Source organism: Dryobates pubescens, chromosome 2 (genome assembly GCF_014839835.1).
Source record: "Dryobates pubescens isolate bDryPub1 chromosome 2, bDryPub1.pri, whole genome shotgun sequence".
NCBI lineage: Eukaryota > Metazoa > Chordata > Aves > Piciformes > Picidae > Dryobates > Dryobates pubescens.
In genome coordinates, this window is record NC_071613.1 from 38,563,987 (window position 1) to 38,579,051 (window position 15,065).

Genomic DNA, 15,065 nt, shown 5'->3' on the forward strand with positions numbered 1-15,065 from the left:
TGCCCTCTGTCTCCTGGATACTTGCTATAGATTCCCCCTGTGCTTGGAAGTAAGGCTGTTCCATTGATCTCCAAATCTTGTCCTGCCCCTGCCTGCTTTTTGGCAGGACTGGCTACTCACATGGGAGGAAAGGGAAAGGGCTTTGGGATATTTTTCCTCAGCAGGGACATTGGCTTCTGTTCTGGGAAAGCAAAGAAGGTTGGATATGGACACAGAAGTGCAGAGGGCAGAAAGGGACCCTGTTCCACCTTCAGTACCCTCTGTCCAAGAAGGGTACATTATTGTGGGGTGAATTCCACCCCAGATCCCTTTCTGGGCAAATCCATCTCTGGGCAATCCATGAGCCTCCCAGGGAGGCAGGTGGAAGAGGGCTGTTGAGTGTCTGTTCCTACACAAAGATTTGAGGCCACCCAGTGCAGCTTTTGGGTGTGGGCAATGCAAGAAGGAAGTTGCACCACAAATGGGACCTTAGAAGGTCCTTGCAGTGGGGTGACATGTGCAATGATCTCAGCAGGCTCCAAACTAGACTGGATAGGCATGGGGAAGAGAAGTTCCTGGGATTACTGGAGCAGAGGAAGCACAAGAGGCTGAGGAAGGTCCTCTGTGCCCCTGCCTTTCTCCTTCCTGGGCATCTGCTTCCAGCCTCTGTGTACAGAAGCTACAGGGGTAGGACCCACCTCTTGCTCAAGGAATACAGCAGTGCTGGAAATGATGAAGAGGGAGGAAATACAGGGACAGGAGCTCCCTTTAGCCATTTAGGCAGGGCAATAGTGACTGCTTCACTTGCCTTCTAACACATCATCAGACACAAACAAGCAGAGGCTTGTCCCACTGTCAGCATGACACATAAAGTTGGGACCCAGGGGGCAGACAGGCACAGACCCTCAATGCCAGAGACCAGAGATGCACTGGAACATGCTCTCTCTCTCTGAAGGCCAGTGCCAAGGAGTCTGGGCCAGCTCTGTTCCTGATCACCCACATCTCCCAAACCAGCCAAGGCTCTCCTCTCTTCCCTTCCCTGATGCCAATCACCAAGCTGTGTCTTGCTGGGAAAGATAGGACTGGGCACATGAGTAACAATTTGCCTGTAGGTACCTGCTCTGTTGGCATCTTGGACAGACCTGATGATGGAATGGTGGCTCCTGTGCATGTCCAGCTCAGGTCCACTGATCTCCCTGGCCCAGAGTGGTGCAATGGGAAATGGCAGAGCTGGGCATTACTGGTGACCTCTGGTGCACGGGGTGCTGGCAAGCAAGCACCTGTCTGGCCCTCTCAGCCAGGCACTCTGCCTTGCAAGTGCCCAAGGGTTCTGCAGGACCAGCACAGCACTGAAGCCCAGCAGGGTTTCACTTATATGCCAAAGTCCAACTAGTCTCAGCAGGTCTCTTCCAGCCACTGCAACAACAGAACCTCTTCCCACCGAGGGGCTCTAAAGCGAGCAGGACTGGCTCTGGACCGCACGACGATGGGCAGCGAGTCCTCAGGGTATAGACTAGGCTGGGCATGGTTGTGAGGCTCTGGAAGGGGCAGAGCGGCCCGGGCCAGGTCCCGGAGTGTCCCCGCTGCTGGGGCTGGGGGTGAGGAAGCCGGAGGAGGGAGCCCTCCCGGGAGCCGGGCCGGGGCCCGCAGGAGGCAGGGCGGGGCGGGGGGCCGGCGCAGAGCCAATGGGGAGCTGGGGCAGGTGGAGGAGGGGAGGGGGGCTGTTAAAACCCCCCCCGGTGCCGGCGGGCGAGCGAGTGCCCGGGAGGAGGAGCGGCGAGGAGGGCTGCCCACGGCGGGGCCCCGCGGGTGGGTGCCCGCCGGTGCCGGGGCTGCCCGGAAGGGCTGTGCCCTGGCAAGGGAGCGGCGGGGTGCCGGGGGGCCCGGCAGCTCCGCACGGGGCCGGGCCATGCACAAACCGATGGAGAAGTCCCAAAACTTCCGCATCGAGGCGCTCCTGGCCGAAGAGCCGTCGCGAAGCGCCTCCCCGCCGGGGCTGAGCCCCGGGAGCCCCGCGGTGAGCCCCGGCCCCGCCGGGCAGTCCGATACTCCCTCGCCGCGGGCTCCCCGGGCCGCCGCGCCCCTCTCCCCGGCCGGCTTCTTCCCCAAGCCCGGCTTGCTTCACCTCCCTGGCCCTGGGCTCGGTGCCCTGCCGGCCCTATACCCACCCGCCGTGTACCCGCTCCCGACCCTGGGGGGCCAGCACCCCGCTTTCGCCTACACCGGCATTCCTCACCTGCCGCCACCCGGAGCCGAGCACCTGAAGGCGGCCGTAGCCGGGTCCTTCCCGCTGGAGCACTGGATCCGAGCCGGGATGCTGGTGCCAAGGCTCTCCGACTTCCATGGTGAGTGACCCAGGGATCGACCTCCCCGTCGGGCGGAACGCAGCTCTTGTCTCTTTCTACCCCCGCCGGTACAACGGGGTGCAGGCCCGCTCGATGTCGGGGCAGCTGAGGCCCTTTCGCGGCTCCTTGGCAGGAGCGGCTGACACCAGTACAGGGCTTTTGCTGTGCCCGGAGCCGCTGCCCAGCCAGGGAACGGGGAACGGGGCAAAACTCGTGCTGCAGAGACCTCCGACGGCTGCGGAACTTCATGAACCCAATCCGAAGGGCAAACTCTTGCCCTGCCGTGGCCCGGTGCTGCGGCACGGCCCCAAGGGGCACTGCCCGCACGGGTACCGGCAGAGCAGAGCCGCTCCCGGGCTGATTCAGCCACGCCGGCCCCGGCTGTCGGCCCCGCACAGCCGCCACGGGGTCGTTGGGCTGTGCCGCGGCGAGACTGAAACGAAAATAACGAAGCGGCTTTCGGAACCGGCACCGGGAAACGAATCAATCCCTCACGGTGCTGTTGTGAACGAACCCGCCCGGGTCCCTGCGGCGGGAGCCGCCCACCAGGGCTGGGGCACGGCGGAATCTGAGGAGCCGGCTCCGGGCCGGTGAGTGTGGTGTCAACGAAGGCTGCAGGAGCCCGGCAGCTCGGCAGCGTGCTTGGCTCCAGGCCGGCTCCGGTTCTTCCGGGCATGCAAGGCAGGTGCCGGCTCCGTGCACAAACCTTCGCACAGTGAGCACGGCCCGGGGCTGCGGGCAGGCACCAAATCCTGCACTGCAGTGATAGGCCACGGGTGGGGAGGGTCCCACAGGGTATCGCAGGATAGGGACCGATTTCAGGCTGTCCCACCGGGACTGTCACTTTCACTCCTGGCAGTGTGACCCGGCCACTGCCCTGTGCACGAGGTGGGCGAATTTTCACAGCTACAAAGATGAGGCCACTGGACAACGAACTGAGTGGCTTGTTAATAACACCCCCAGCAGCATGTTTGGGTTTTATTAGCTGAGGTTAGCGTCCTAAAAATCTCAGAGTTCATTTGCCAAATTAAAAAAAAAAAAAAGAGAAGGAATAAAAAGTCTGGGGAAGTCAGCTAACCAATAAACTGGATTAATGAATAATAGTGCAAAAATGGAGAACTAAGGTGAAACATCCTGTTCATGCCTCCTCCCTCAAATTACAGCTGGGCAGGTTGAAGAGAAAGAGGTTGCTCCCTTCCCTAGGCTGTCTCCCTTTCCCTGGCTCTCACCAGACTATAGGATAGGGCCATCTGTGAAGTGATAGTGGTGGCACATAAGGGTCTAGAATAAAGCTCCAGTGCTACAGGCTGTGTGCACTACTCAAGCATGTTGCTGAGCGGGGTGTGTGTGAAATGGATTAAAAGCCTCTATTTGTTGGGTGGTGAAACACCTTCCTGCTCCTCTGCAGAGGCCACACAGGATGCAGGTTTGTTGGTGTATCCCAGCAAGGGTTGTTTCGCCAGGCTAGAATCACATCACTGTATCTTCCCTTGTGGCTTCAAGTGTAGCTTCTGCCTGGGAAAATGTGTGCATCAAATCATTCATTTGCACATCAGCCCCATCGCTTTCAAGTGCAGGATCTGCTCCAGAGTTGGTTGTCTCCAAAACTCTGCTGAAAGGAGACAAATCCCAAATCATGGGCATGGGAACAGCTTGTGCAGGGAGCTTTTGGGCTCTGCCAGCATGCATGAGAAGAACACATCAATGAGTCTTGTGGGAAGCACCAAGCTGGCTCCTGTGGTAACTCAAGGGGAGGAAAAGCAGTTTCTGTCCCAGGTATTGCTTGACTGGTCCCTGGAGAGCCCAATGTGGGGTAGAGCCAAGGGAGACAGAGAGATGTAACAAGGATGCAGCAAAAGATGCCAGTGCTGCAGATTTTCAAATCAGTGATCATTGTCCCAAGATATATCCTTTCTGAAAGGTGTTTGTTCACAGTTCTGGGGAGCCCTTTGCACTAGGGATTCTTTCTCCCCAGACTGTCCTGTTCAATACTTCAGCAATTCTCCTGCTGCAACACTTTTCTTGCTCCAGTTTACTCCCAATATTTGTCACTTTAAACACAGCAAATCCATTCTCTGCTTGCCTAGTCTGTGCATGAGGAGGGTCTGTAGTTCCCTTTCAGGCTTCTTCCCCCACTACACAGCCCAGCTACTTCCATCTCCCCTCAGTTGAGTTCCCACTCTGACTGCTTTGTGTGGTTTTTGTTTTGTCTTCCCTTCCCAAATGTCTGTCTTAATGCCTAAGGACCAAGCCGGGTGCAGAGCTTGAGCTGGTGCCTCCTTGAAGCAGAAGGATGAAGCTTTGTGTTTTTGCAGCTGCTCTACCTGCCTGTACCACCCCATGAACATCACTTCTGCCTTGGGGGACATGCTTAGCTTGGGGGTCTATTTTCACCTCCACTCTTCTTCCATGAAGCCTGCTCTCCTGGTCCTTTTTTTCATGTTACTCTCAGAGCTATGTAGACTGTGTCTGCCTGCACAGCCCTTCCTTATTTCTCTGAGGGGTGTGATGGGTGGTTGGTACAGGGCTCCTGGACTGCCTGTGATTCCTGGGTCCCCTGTCCCAACACTCAGCCTAGACAGATGTAAAGGTCTGCTTGGCTGAGGTTGCCAGAGTGACCGATTGCAAGCGTCCATGCTGCTGGTGCTGGTCATGTTTAGCTCTCCAGCAGCAGTGAAGAGATAGCTGGGAAAACACAAACCTGAAAGCCTCCTAGACATGTTCTGGGGCATCCCAGAAGGAGGTCTCATCCCTGTGATTGATTTATAGGGAAATTCAGAACTAAATCCTGGAATAAATTCCTTCTTTAACTGCACATGTAGAGATGTTTTGCAGGCACAGTCTAGTTTATCCCCCACCCTCACTCTCCCCAGAAGACCAAAGCAGGAGAGCCCCTGGACTGGAGCCAAAAGCTCTGTGGGTATGCATTGCACACACTTTACTTGCTCTGACCTGTGTATGGGGTAGGCTGGATGCCAGGGAGATGGTCTGGGACCGTGGATATTCTTACGAACCTGGCCTGGGCTTGGTGCTGGGACTGCTCAGAGAACTGCTCTTGCTGCGTGTGCAACTGTGGGCTGTGCTTTCCTTGCTAGCTGCCTCTGCAGAGCTGTGGGCAGGGCCTGTCTACCTGTGCTGCAGCAAAAGAACTGGAAGGCCTGGGCAGAAGAGGGAAGGGATGCTGCTTGCCTGGGCTCTGCTGCTCCCAGCCTGTGTCCCTGTCCTAGGTCTTTGAGCACCTCCTGAACCACACAGGGGGAACATCTGGCACTGGGATGCCTTGCCTTTTAGTATTTCTGGGAGATGTGCTTTATTTGCCCTGTCTGTAGGTGTGGAGATGCAGTGTGTTTGTGGGAGCCGAGTCTGGCTCCAGCCGACCCACCTTTGCAGAGAGCTGTAGGAGTGAGGAGTAATGACATGTGGCCACAGATCTGCAGGAAGGGCAAAGGACTCCATGCTGAGGACTTGGTGCTCAGATGGCTCTCTTGGGACATCCTCTTACCACCTTAATGTGATGACTTGGAGCTCAGGCCGTATCCTACCCTCAGCACTGGAGAGCTGGCTGATGGGCTGTGCTGTGCTAGGGGAGCAGGCAAGATAGCTCGTATCAAACTGTTCCAAAAAGCCATGCTTTCCAAGGCTCACCAGATGCACAGTGATCTGGCTTCAGGAAGAACCATGGGCTGGGGAACAGCTGGCAAGCGGCAGTTGTGGGTCAGTGGTGGAAGAAGCAAAGGGCTAACAGAGCCAGCAAGTGCCCTTACATATGCTGCTCCACAGACTATAGTCAGGGCTGCTGGCAGGGCAGGAGAAGTCTCTGGTGAGACCATCCAGCCCCCAGCCCTGACGTCTGGAGAAACACCTCCAAAGCAGACAGGTGCTAATTTCCTCTCCTTTATCTGCCAGCCTACAAAGTTAAGTGAACTATAGCTAAACAAACCAAATTAAACCCAAGTGGGTAAATATCAGCCTAGGATTACCCTTGTTATCAAGTAGACGGAATGGTATCAAATAAACCAACAACTCTTTATAAGCTTTATCTAATTATCCAGGAGGCAGCTGCCTTGTGGAGCTCCTGGCCTCAGACTCAGAGGGCATTCCCAGCTCCAGGCCAAGCAATTTATTTACTGATATTGCAGCCAAATGCCAGACACCCAGCAGGGGGGTCCAAGCCCTGCCAGGCTTGGGATAGGGATATTGCAATGAGTTCTGATCCTGGATATAGCACTGGAGGAAATGGATGGGCAGATAGGAAATCCTTTGGCAAGCAAAGGTGTGATGCTGAGGTTGTTGCTGGTCTTCTGGAAGAAGCTGGATAAAGGAGAGCCTTCCCAAAGGATTCCTCTTCCTATGGGGTGCTGGTTGTGATGGGGATGGATTCATAGCTCAGATAGAATCCCATGGGAGGATGCTGTCCATGTTCATGTGGCAGCCTGTCATGGGACAAGATGGACAGGACTTCATTAAGCGCACTGACAGGAGGGACTGAAGCTACCAGCAGCTGCAAGACATTGTTTCCTCTTTGCATGAGTAGCTGGAACCTACTTTGTACTCTCAAACTCCACTTCCTCCTCATCCCTTTGCTCCTTCCCCAGTGAGAAATCGCAGACCATCTTCCTCCATACTCTCCCCAAGCAAAGCATCCAGGACCCTTCAGGCCAGAGATGTTGGTCCTTCAGTTTGACCTGCTGCTGTGGGTGTCTGAAGGTCAGGTGGACCTTTAAGCTGCATTGATTTGGACTTGTTCCATCTCATTTGCAGGCCAAATCTTAAGTCACAGTGGGGAGCAGTAGTGGTGGATAGTAGTAGCTGCTGAAGGGTGTGTTGATAGAGAGTCACAGGTTAGGTGGCCAGTGACACCTGTGTAGGCTGGGCTTTACACTGGTAGTGCCATGAGCTGTAATACAGCACCACAGAGGGTTTTGAGGATTGTGGGCTTTTTGTCAGCACTGGGACAGGAGGCAGGGTGAGTTTCCAAGGACACTGGAATCTGTACAAGGTTTGTAATAGGCACCAAAACACTGAGCTGGTATTGGAGCCACTGCGATGGAGAAGCTGGAGCTAGCAGAGGGACCATGCTCCAGCAGTCAGTCCCCTGAACTGGTAGTCATTTGAAGTATATCCTGCTTGGATTTGTTTGGCTTTTGGGAAACCATTCTGTTCTTCTTTTCCTTGCTAGACCACACAGTCCTCAGTGTCATACCTGGGGAAGAGTGAGCCCCTTGTGGGGATGTTGTTAAAGCAAGCTCCTTCCAGATTTCTCTGAAGCTGGACAGACCAAACCCTCACTGTTTTGGGGGTCAAGACTCACTCCTATGACATTGAAGGAGGAGGCACAGAGGAGCCTTTCTGGGGTGGCAGGAAGGGTTTCTGTGCTCCCAAGAGCCAGGATGCAGTGCCTTATGATCTGAACCCTGGGCTCTGCTTTGGGATAGGGAATTCAGGCTGGGAATATGATATTTCCTTCCTTCTGGCAAAACAGCCTCCAGCTCCAGAAAGCACAGAAATCCAAGACTACTGGATGCTGGGATGTGGGCACATACTCTTCGCTTCTCTTTTCCTGAAGCACCCTCTACAGACCATGCCCAGAAAGAGGACTTGCTCAGAAGGACCCTTCTTTGACCTGGTACAGCCAGCTCACACAGCATCAGGGCAGAGCTGAGGCACCAGGTACTCCAGTGAACCCTCCCATTGCTGACAGCAAAGAGAGCTTGCTGGGTGCTAGAGCCCGTGGGGGGCTGCTGGATGGTGTGTGTGGGCTGCTTTTCACCAACACTGACTGAAGGAATTTCACCTCCAATTCTTTCAGCTGCTTGTCTGGACTTCCCCCTCAAGGAGCTGCAAGGTGTATTAGCTTGGACTGCCCTGTCCCTGCAGATGCTGGTTCCCATGACACCTCCTTTCCTGAGCCAAGGGAAGCCTTCTCAGGGCTGTTTGGTTCCATGTCTCTGGTGGGGATTTGCACAGCCAGAGCATCCATGACCAGCCACATCCCAGAGAGCAGCTAAGCTCTGCAGAGCGGAGCCATCTTTCATCTGACATTTGTATTTATTATGGAAATTGTTTCAGCCTCTCAGTTGGTTTTAGGCTTGATTGTTTTGTGTGCAAAATAATGCCCTGTGCGTGCATCAGAGTCTTTGGCACAGCATGCTTCTGTTTCATCTTAATTTAAGTGGCCAGTGGCTGCGAGGTGAGGGTCATGAGCTGTCTGTCCTGGCACTGAGGGGCTGCAGGTGCAGAGGGGCCAGGGCCATTCCTGCTTCCATGAGGAGTGTGCAAAGCCTCAGCCCAGCCTGGGTTCTGCCTCTTTGACCCATCCCACCCAGCATCTAGGAGCTTGGCATCAAACCAAGGCTGCGGTCAGTTAATGTCCCCTTCATAAATTCCTGCCTCGTGCCACTGCTGTGTTTGTGAAGGGCTTGGTGGACACTTGGGGAGATGGGCAGGTTGGGATCAAAGCTGGAATCTGTGAGAGATAATGTGGATGGTGCTTTGTGCCCTGCAAAGTGGGCGAGCTGGAGTGACCCATGCCAAGCAGGGCATATCCCTGTGGCCACAGTTCCTCTGCCTCACCCCCTGAGATAAAGTGGTGAGGAAGTACCGAATGACTTTTTCTGTGAATGCGTGCCCCCCCAACACCCACCCCCCCTGCCCTGCTGCTCTGGCACTTTACTCCCAGCTGCAAACCTCTGGTTTTGATTGCTGCTGTGGTGCTGGGAGACGCAGTAAAAGCTGAACCCCAGTGAGACAATAAAGCCAGCGGGGAAGAGATAAACAGGGATCAAACACAGCGCGGCAGCCACCCCGTGCTGGACTCTCAAAGGTCCCTTTGTTCCTGCTGCCTTCAAGGCCCGCGGGCAAGATAGCGGCGCTCAGGGGCAGCCCTGCCACCGCAGCCCCTGACAGTTGCCACCTGCACGGCCCGGCAATAAAAAGGGAGGTTTAATTTCAGTCACAGGACTGATCCCAGTTGCACACCGAGGACTGATAAGGTATCTCGCTGGTTCCTATCAGCCAGGCAATAAAGCCATTATTAGAACGGGTGGCGATGGAAGAAGTGCTTGCCTTCCTCTTCATCCCGGGTTTGTCGAGGGGATGTTCCCCTCAGCCCCGCTCTCCTCTGACCCCTACCTGCTGTCTGCTCCGCAGCTGCCCCACAGTCTGGCTTGATGGGGAAGTGCCGTCGGCCTCGCACAGCCTTCACCAGCCAGCAGCTCCTGGAGCTGGAGAACCAGTTCAAGCTCAACAAGTACCTGTCCAGACCCAAGCGCTTTGAGGTGGCCACATCGCTGATGCTCACCGAGACACAGGTAACTTGGTCCTGAGGGGATGAAGTGTAGCACCAGGCAGCTGCTGGGGAGGGAAGTCAAGGTCATGGGCAGTGCTGATGCTCCTCACTCTGCTGCCATTAGCCCTCACCTCACTGCTCCCAACAGCATCTTTCCAAGGCAGAGACCCGTTTCACAGATTCCAGTCTCTTCTCCTATGAAGGTCACCCCAGAAATACTCTCCTCTTTTTACCCAGCACTCTCAGCTTGGCTTTCAGAGCCTTCCTATCCCTCACTGCACTGTGAGAGGGGGCTTTCTATGGGGCTAAGTTAAAATGTCCCCATGCATACCTCTGAGCAACCTGCAGAAGCTGGGCAGGGGAAAGGGAGCAGCGCCCCAGGTACGCCTCCTTGAACAGACCTGCAGCACCATGGGACACCCTGCAACAGAGAGGCCTTGTGGAGAGGTCTCCATGTAGGGAAGTTGAGGGGGAGGGTGGGGACAGGATGGGGCGGGGTGACACATTGTTCCCTGGGAACTCTCCCTCAACAGGTGAAGATCTGGTTCCAGAACCGCCGCATGAAGTGGAAGCGGAGCCGCAAAGCCAAGGAGCAGGGTGCCCAGGCAGAGGCTGAGAAGCAACGAGGGCTCAGTAAAGCCTGTGAGAAGCTGCTGCCCAGTGAGCCCCGGGAACAAGATGCTGAAGGCCCTGAGTTCATGGGGTGCAGCCCCAGCTCAGGCTTCCTGCACCACGGCCCCACTGAGCTGGGCTGCGGCCCGGACTCCTCTTGCTCGGGGGGCGAGGAGGAAGAGGAGGAAGATGAGATGGGTGCCACGGAGAGGAAGATCGTCTCTGTGTTGTGAAGGGCAGATGGATCTGGCTGGGGAAAGAGGACAGGCTGTGGTGTTGGGGGCCTCTTTGCTGGCAGACACAGACTGTGCCTGGGCAGAGCTGGGGGGTGGGGGAACTGCAGGGCATCTGCCCCCCTTTAACTTATGTGTGTTTGGATCCTATTTAACTCATAATTAATCCTCTGTGTGTACCCTGGGGAGTCCCCATGTCCCTCCCCTATAAAGCTGTTATCCAGATGCCTGTGCTCTTCCTTAGTGGACAGGAGGCTCTATCCCTCTCCTGCCATTGCCCTTTCCTGCCAGGAACTGAATGGGGACAGCAGACCTGCACAGCTGGCAGCTCACTGGCACAGCCGGAGAGGGATCCTCCTATTGTGCACTGCCTCTTCCCTGCAGATATGACAACATCTGGAGCAGCATGTTCCTGCATAGTGCCAGCTGTTCTTCCCCTTGGCAGCATGAAGGGCAGAGAAGGAGGATGCCCAGGATGCATGCCAGCCTGCCCTGCCTCCTCCTGCACCTGCAGCATCACTGGTGGGGTCTGTGCATTGCAAGGCAAAACTAATCTGGCCTGCAAAACAAAGTTGGTTAACTAATGCAGTCCTGCTGTTTCCCAGCTGCATTTAACCTGGTTGTATCAGTGCTACATTGCACCAAAATAAGGTGGGGATGGAGCCCTCTTGCATTCTGGGAGTGGCTCAGCCTGTTTGTGAGGGCTCAGTGCTATAGTGAGCCTTCCTTTTCCCATGATGATGTCTGAGGCTCTCTTGGTTCCTTTCTGGGCTAATTTTATGACCTCCTTGGTACACTGCTCACTCTGGCTGGGCTCAAATCAACTGCTGATAGCAGGATGGCAACATCCCTGCCACCTTCCTAGAACCACTAGCCCTGTGATGCTCCCCTACCCTAAGCGAGCAGACTTCCTTGTCCTTAGGATTCTGGAGGGTCCTGGGATACCCTATGGACCTCCCACACCTCATGCACATTTTATGGGCCTGTCCTTGGGGATGCTGAGATGGTATGGAGCAGGGAAACCTGCCCTGCAATATTCAGCCTCTCCAGCCCAATGGGACAGCCCTCCTTCACCACCCCACTGCACACAGGACTGCAGGAGCAATGCAGGCTGGGCTAGGATGCCGTGTTCCCACATAGCTCATCGTGTCTGCCTCCTGCCTCATATCCTGATGTCCCCTTCTCTCTTCTTGTCCCTGCCTGGGGGTGGCAGGATGGGCTGTCTAGCCCTGGGACCTGCTGTGGAGGTGGGAGCTGCCGAGGGGCAGGAGCTCCAGGTCACTTCTGGTAGCCAGTAAGAAAGGAATAAGACAGGTAAGCATTGGTGTGGGGCTGTTACACCTCACAGGGCTGGGTCATGCCTGGCCGTGGCTGATGCTGCCATGGGGTGCGGGGGGTGGAACAGCAGCACCTCAGGCAGGGGGGGAGATGCAATGCTTTTGAGACAGAGGGTTGGCAAGAGAAGCAGATGATGGGAGAAAGAAACATGGGGATGGATGGATGGATGGATGGATGGATGGATGGATGGATGGATGGATGGACGGACGGACGGACAGTGATCCACAGTGGCTGCTGCTAGCTCAGCTCCCAGTTGACTGGGGATTGGCAACTGTGACACCCACCTACAAGAAATGCTGGAAGCAGGATTCCTGGAACTACAAACCTCAATCTGGGAATGGGGCTGAGGAAGGTCATGTTGCATATCATCTTGCATGCCATGACACAGTGTGTGCAAGGCAGGTAGGTGATCAGGCCCAGCCAGCATGGGTTCACGAAGGGTGGATCCTGATCTCTTCCAGGACAAGGTGACCTGCTTAGTGGATGACAGAAGGGCTGTGGATATTGTTTACCTGGACTTCAGTAAAGCATTTGGCACTGTCTCCTACAGCATGCTCATGGAAATACTGGCTGCTCATGGACAATTTGCTGCAGTAAAAAATGACTGGATGGCCAGGTCCAAAGAGTGGTGATGAATGGCTGGCAGCTGGCCACAAGTGGTAGTCCCCAGAGCTCAGTATTGGAGTCAGTTCTCTTCAGTATTTCTATCAATGATCTGGATGAGGCAATTGAGTGCAGCCTCAGTAGGTTTGTAGATGACACTGAGCTGGGAAGGATTGTTGATCTGCTTGAGGGTAGGAAAGCTCTGCAGAGGGATCTGGACAGGCTGGGTCAATGGGCTGAGGGCAATTGTATGAGGTCCAAGCGGCAGGTCCTGCCCTTGGTTCACACCAACCCTATGCAATGCTTACAGGCTTGGGGCAGAGTGGCTGAAATTCAAAAAAGTATTGGACATGGCAGGCACAGCAGGGCAGGAGAGACCCAGCACCTCAGGGGAGCTGTGCTCCCCCAAAACCAGGCACTCAGGACTGAGTACTGAGATGCTGATAGCTGCCAGGCCATAACTGCAGGAACCTCGGGGCCAAAGACATCCTCCAGACAATGTACAACCTGGTCCTCTGGCAGGAGGGGAGCACAGAGAGGACCACAGGCTGGAGCCAAACACACCAAGGCAAGGGTGAGTTGAGTGGGACAGGGATGGCAGGAGCAGACAGGAAAAAGAGAGAGGGAAAGCAACAAAATAAAGAGTGCCAGGAGGGAGACGGGGAGATGAAGGAATGTCACAGGCTTAAAACGTTCACCTTGATGGGCCATGACAGGTTTAATTTTAAGAGTACAACCATTAAAGTGATGGATGGGAGGTGTTCATCTGGCGCCTGGTGCACACAGGCCTGCCATAGCTGCAAGAAGGTTTGTTTAGTTGCTGTTATTTATGAGATTGTTTCTGCAGGAACCAGGCACTTGTCCAGTACTGGGGGAACAGGGGAGGGAACACAATTGATGCCAGAGGAGTTGGGGTGCTGATTTATGGCTGTTTAGCTGGATGACTCACGTTGTAAACATTGACAAATGCCATTAAAGCTGCATCTCCTCCTTGCCTCTGCCCTGGCACCCTCCCCACAGCGCGGGATGTTTCCAGCCCTGCTCTCCACCACATTGGTAGCTGTGCACATCAGAGGTTGTCTGACCCTCCCCAAGAAGGACAGGAGGGTTCCCTCTATCTCTGAAGGACATCTAGGGCCCTGGGAAGATGCAGGAGTGACCCACAGCAGTGCTGGTGTTTCATAGAATGATACTCAGGATACTTGATGGACTTGTGCAGCCAGGGCTCCTTGCCTGTGTTCCCCTACCCCTTTGCTAGTCTCAGCCCCCAGCACTCTTTGACAACGGTCACAACTTGTTATTTGTATCTCCAGTACTCCAAGGAGCACAAGGTAGCCTGGTCCCATTCAAGTGCCACCCCATCCCTATGCCAACACTCTCCAACCTGCTGCATCCCATGTCCCCTTGCCCCTCCAATATCCCCACCTCTTAGCCGCATAGCTTCCTCATTTACCCATCCCATGCACCCAGGTACTTCATGACACACTCTTCGCCAACTCTGTTTTGCTCCTGTCTTCCTGCCCTCAAACTGCCTTCATCACTCCTTTACCTGAGTTCTGTTGCTGAACACGGCTCCAACTCTGGAATTGTTCAAAGCGAGCTTGGATGGGGCGATACACAACCTGGCCTAGTTAGAAGGTATCCCTGCCCACGGCTGAGCGGTTGGAACTAGAAGATCCTTAAGGTTCTTTCCACCACAAACCATTCCATGATTCTATGACTCCTTACTGCACTCCTCCACCTGTCCCTTGCATGCCCTGCACTCCTTAGGCTGCCACCCACACCCCTCCATCACCCTTGCCCCTGAATTGCTCCATCTCCCCCTGGTCTCCTGCCCTGCTTCCCAGCTCCCCACATGCCCCAAGCTCCTCATCTACACTCTGCATAGCTCCATCTGCCTCCTGAACCCAAAAACTCATCTTCTGCTTCCTTTGCCCCTCCATCTGCACCTTGTGGCACCCATCTGCCCCCTGTACCCCTTCACCTGTTTTCCATCTGTGCCCGGCAACCTCGAGAGCTCCCCCCATGCCTCCTGCCCCCTTCATCTGTGCCCTGCATTCCTGAGATATTTGCCTGCCTCCTGCCCCCTCCATCTGTCCCCTGCACCTTTGGGACATCCGTCTGCCTCTTGTCCCCCTCCATCTGCCCCCTGCAGCCCCGGGAGCTCCCCACCTGCCTCCCGCCTCCCTCCTCCTGCCCCACCTCGATCCCCTCCCGGGCCGGCTCTGCGCGTCCCTCTGCTGCCACCTGGCGACCGGCGCCGTGGTTGCTGCGTCCTGCCGCGCGTCCGCTCGCCATGGCAACCGGGCCCGGGGCTGCGTGGCGCTGAGCGGTCCGCACCGGCCCCGGCCTGCCGCTGCCTGGGGGTCGAGGTGGATCGGGCTCTCGGGGCTGTGCTGTGCTACAGGGAGCCGGACGCGGCTTGAGGGAGCTGGGCTGGCTGTACAGGCCCGGGACGGGGCGGGGGGCGGCGCTGGCAAGGCACCCCGGCTCGTCTCTGGGGCCAGGCAGGGTTATAACGGACTCGGCCGCGGCCCAGGCGCTTCCTGTAGGGAACAGGAGCGTGCCACAGTCTGTATGGGATTGTAGGGTGTCAGGCAAGACTACAGGGCAGGTCTGTCCTTGAAAGGTCCAAGGAGAGCTCTGCCGCGGGGTGGGTCGTAGTCT

General features: G+C 55.8%; 1 protein-coding gene across 1 annotated transcript; it reads left to right on the top strand.

Annotated features, from left to right (window-relative positions):
* The first annotated feature begins 1,888 nt into the window (after positions 1-1,888).
* LOC104309741 (motor neuron and pancreas homeobox protein 1) lies at positions 1,889-10,457 on the top strand. The gene is made up of 3 exons (XM_054168644.1): positions 1,889-2,324; positions 9,474-9,634; positions 10,146-10,457. The coding sequence occupies exons 1-3, from the start codon at positions 1,889-1,891 to the stop codon at positions 10,455-10,457; spliced, it is 909 nt and encodes a 302-aa protein (XP_054024619.1).
* Positions 10,458-15,065: the final 4,608 nt, after the last annotated feature.

What these genes read in the sequence shown, in the direction of transcription:
- LOC104309741 (XM_054168644.1), top strand. Translation starts at nt 1,889, where the DNA reads ATGCACAAACCGATGGAGAAGTCCCAAAACTTCCGCATCGAGGCGCTC. An exon ending in AAGGCTCTCCGACTTCCATG is followed by an intron (nt 2,325 to 9,473) that starts GTGAGTGACCCA and finishes TCTGCTCCGCAG; the next exon opens with CTGCCCCACAGTCTGGCTTG. An exon ending in TGATGCTCACCGAGACACAG is followed by an intron (nt 9,635 to 10,145) that starts GTAACTTGGTCC and finishes CTCCCTCAACAG; the next exon opens with GTGAAGATCTGGTTCCAGAA.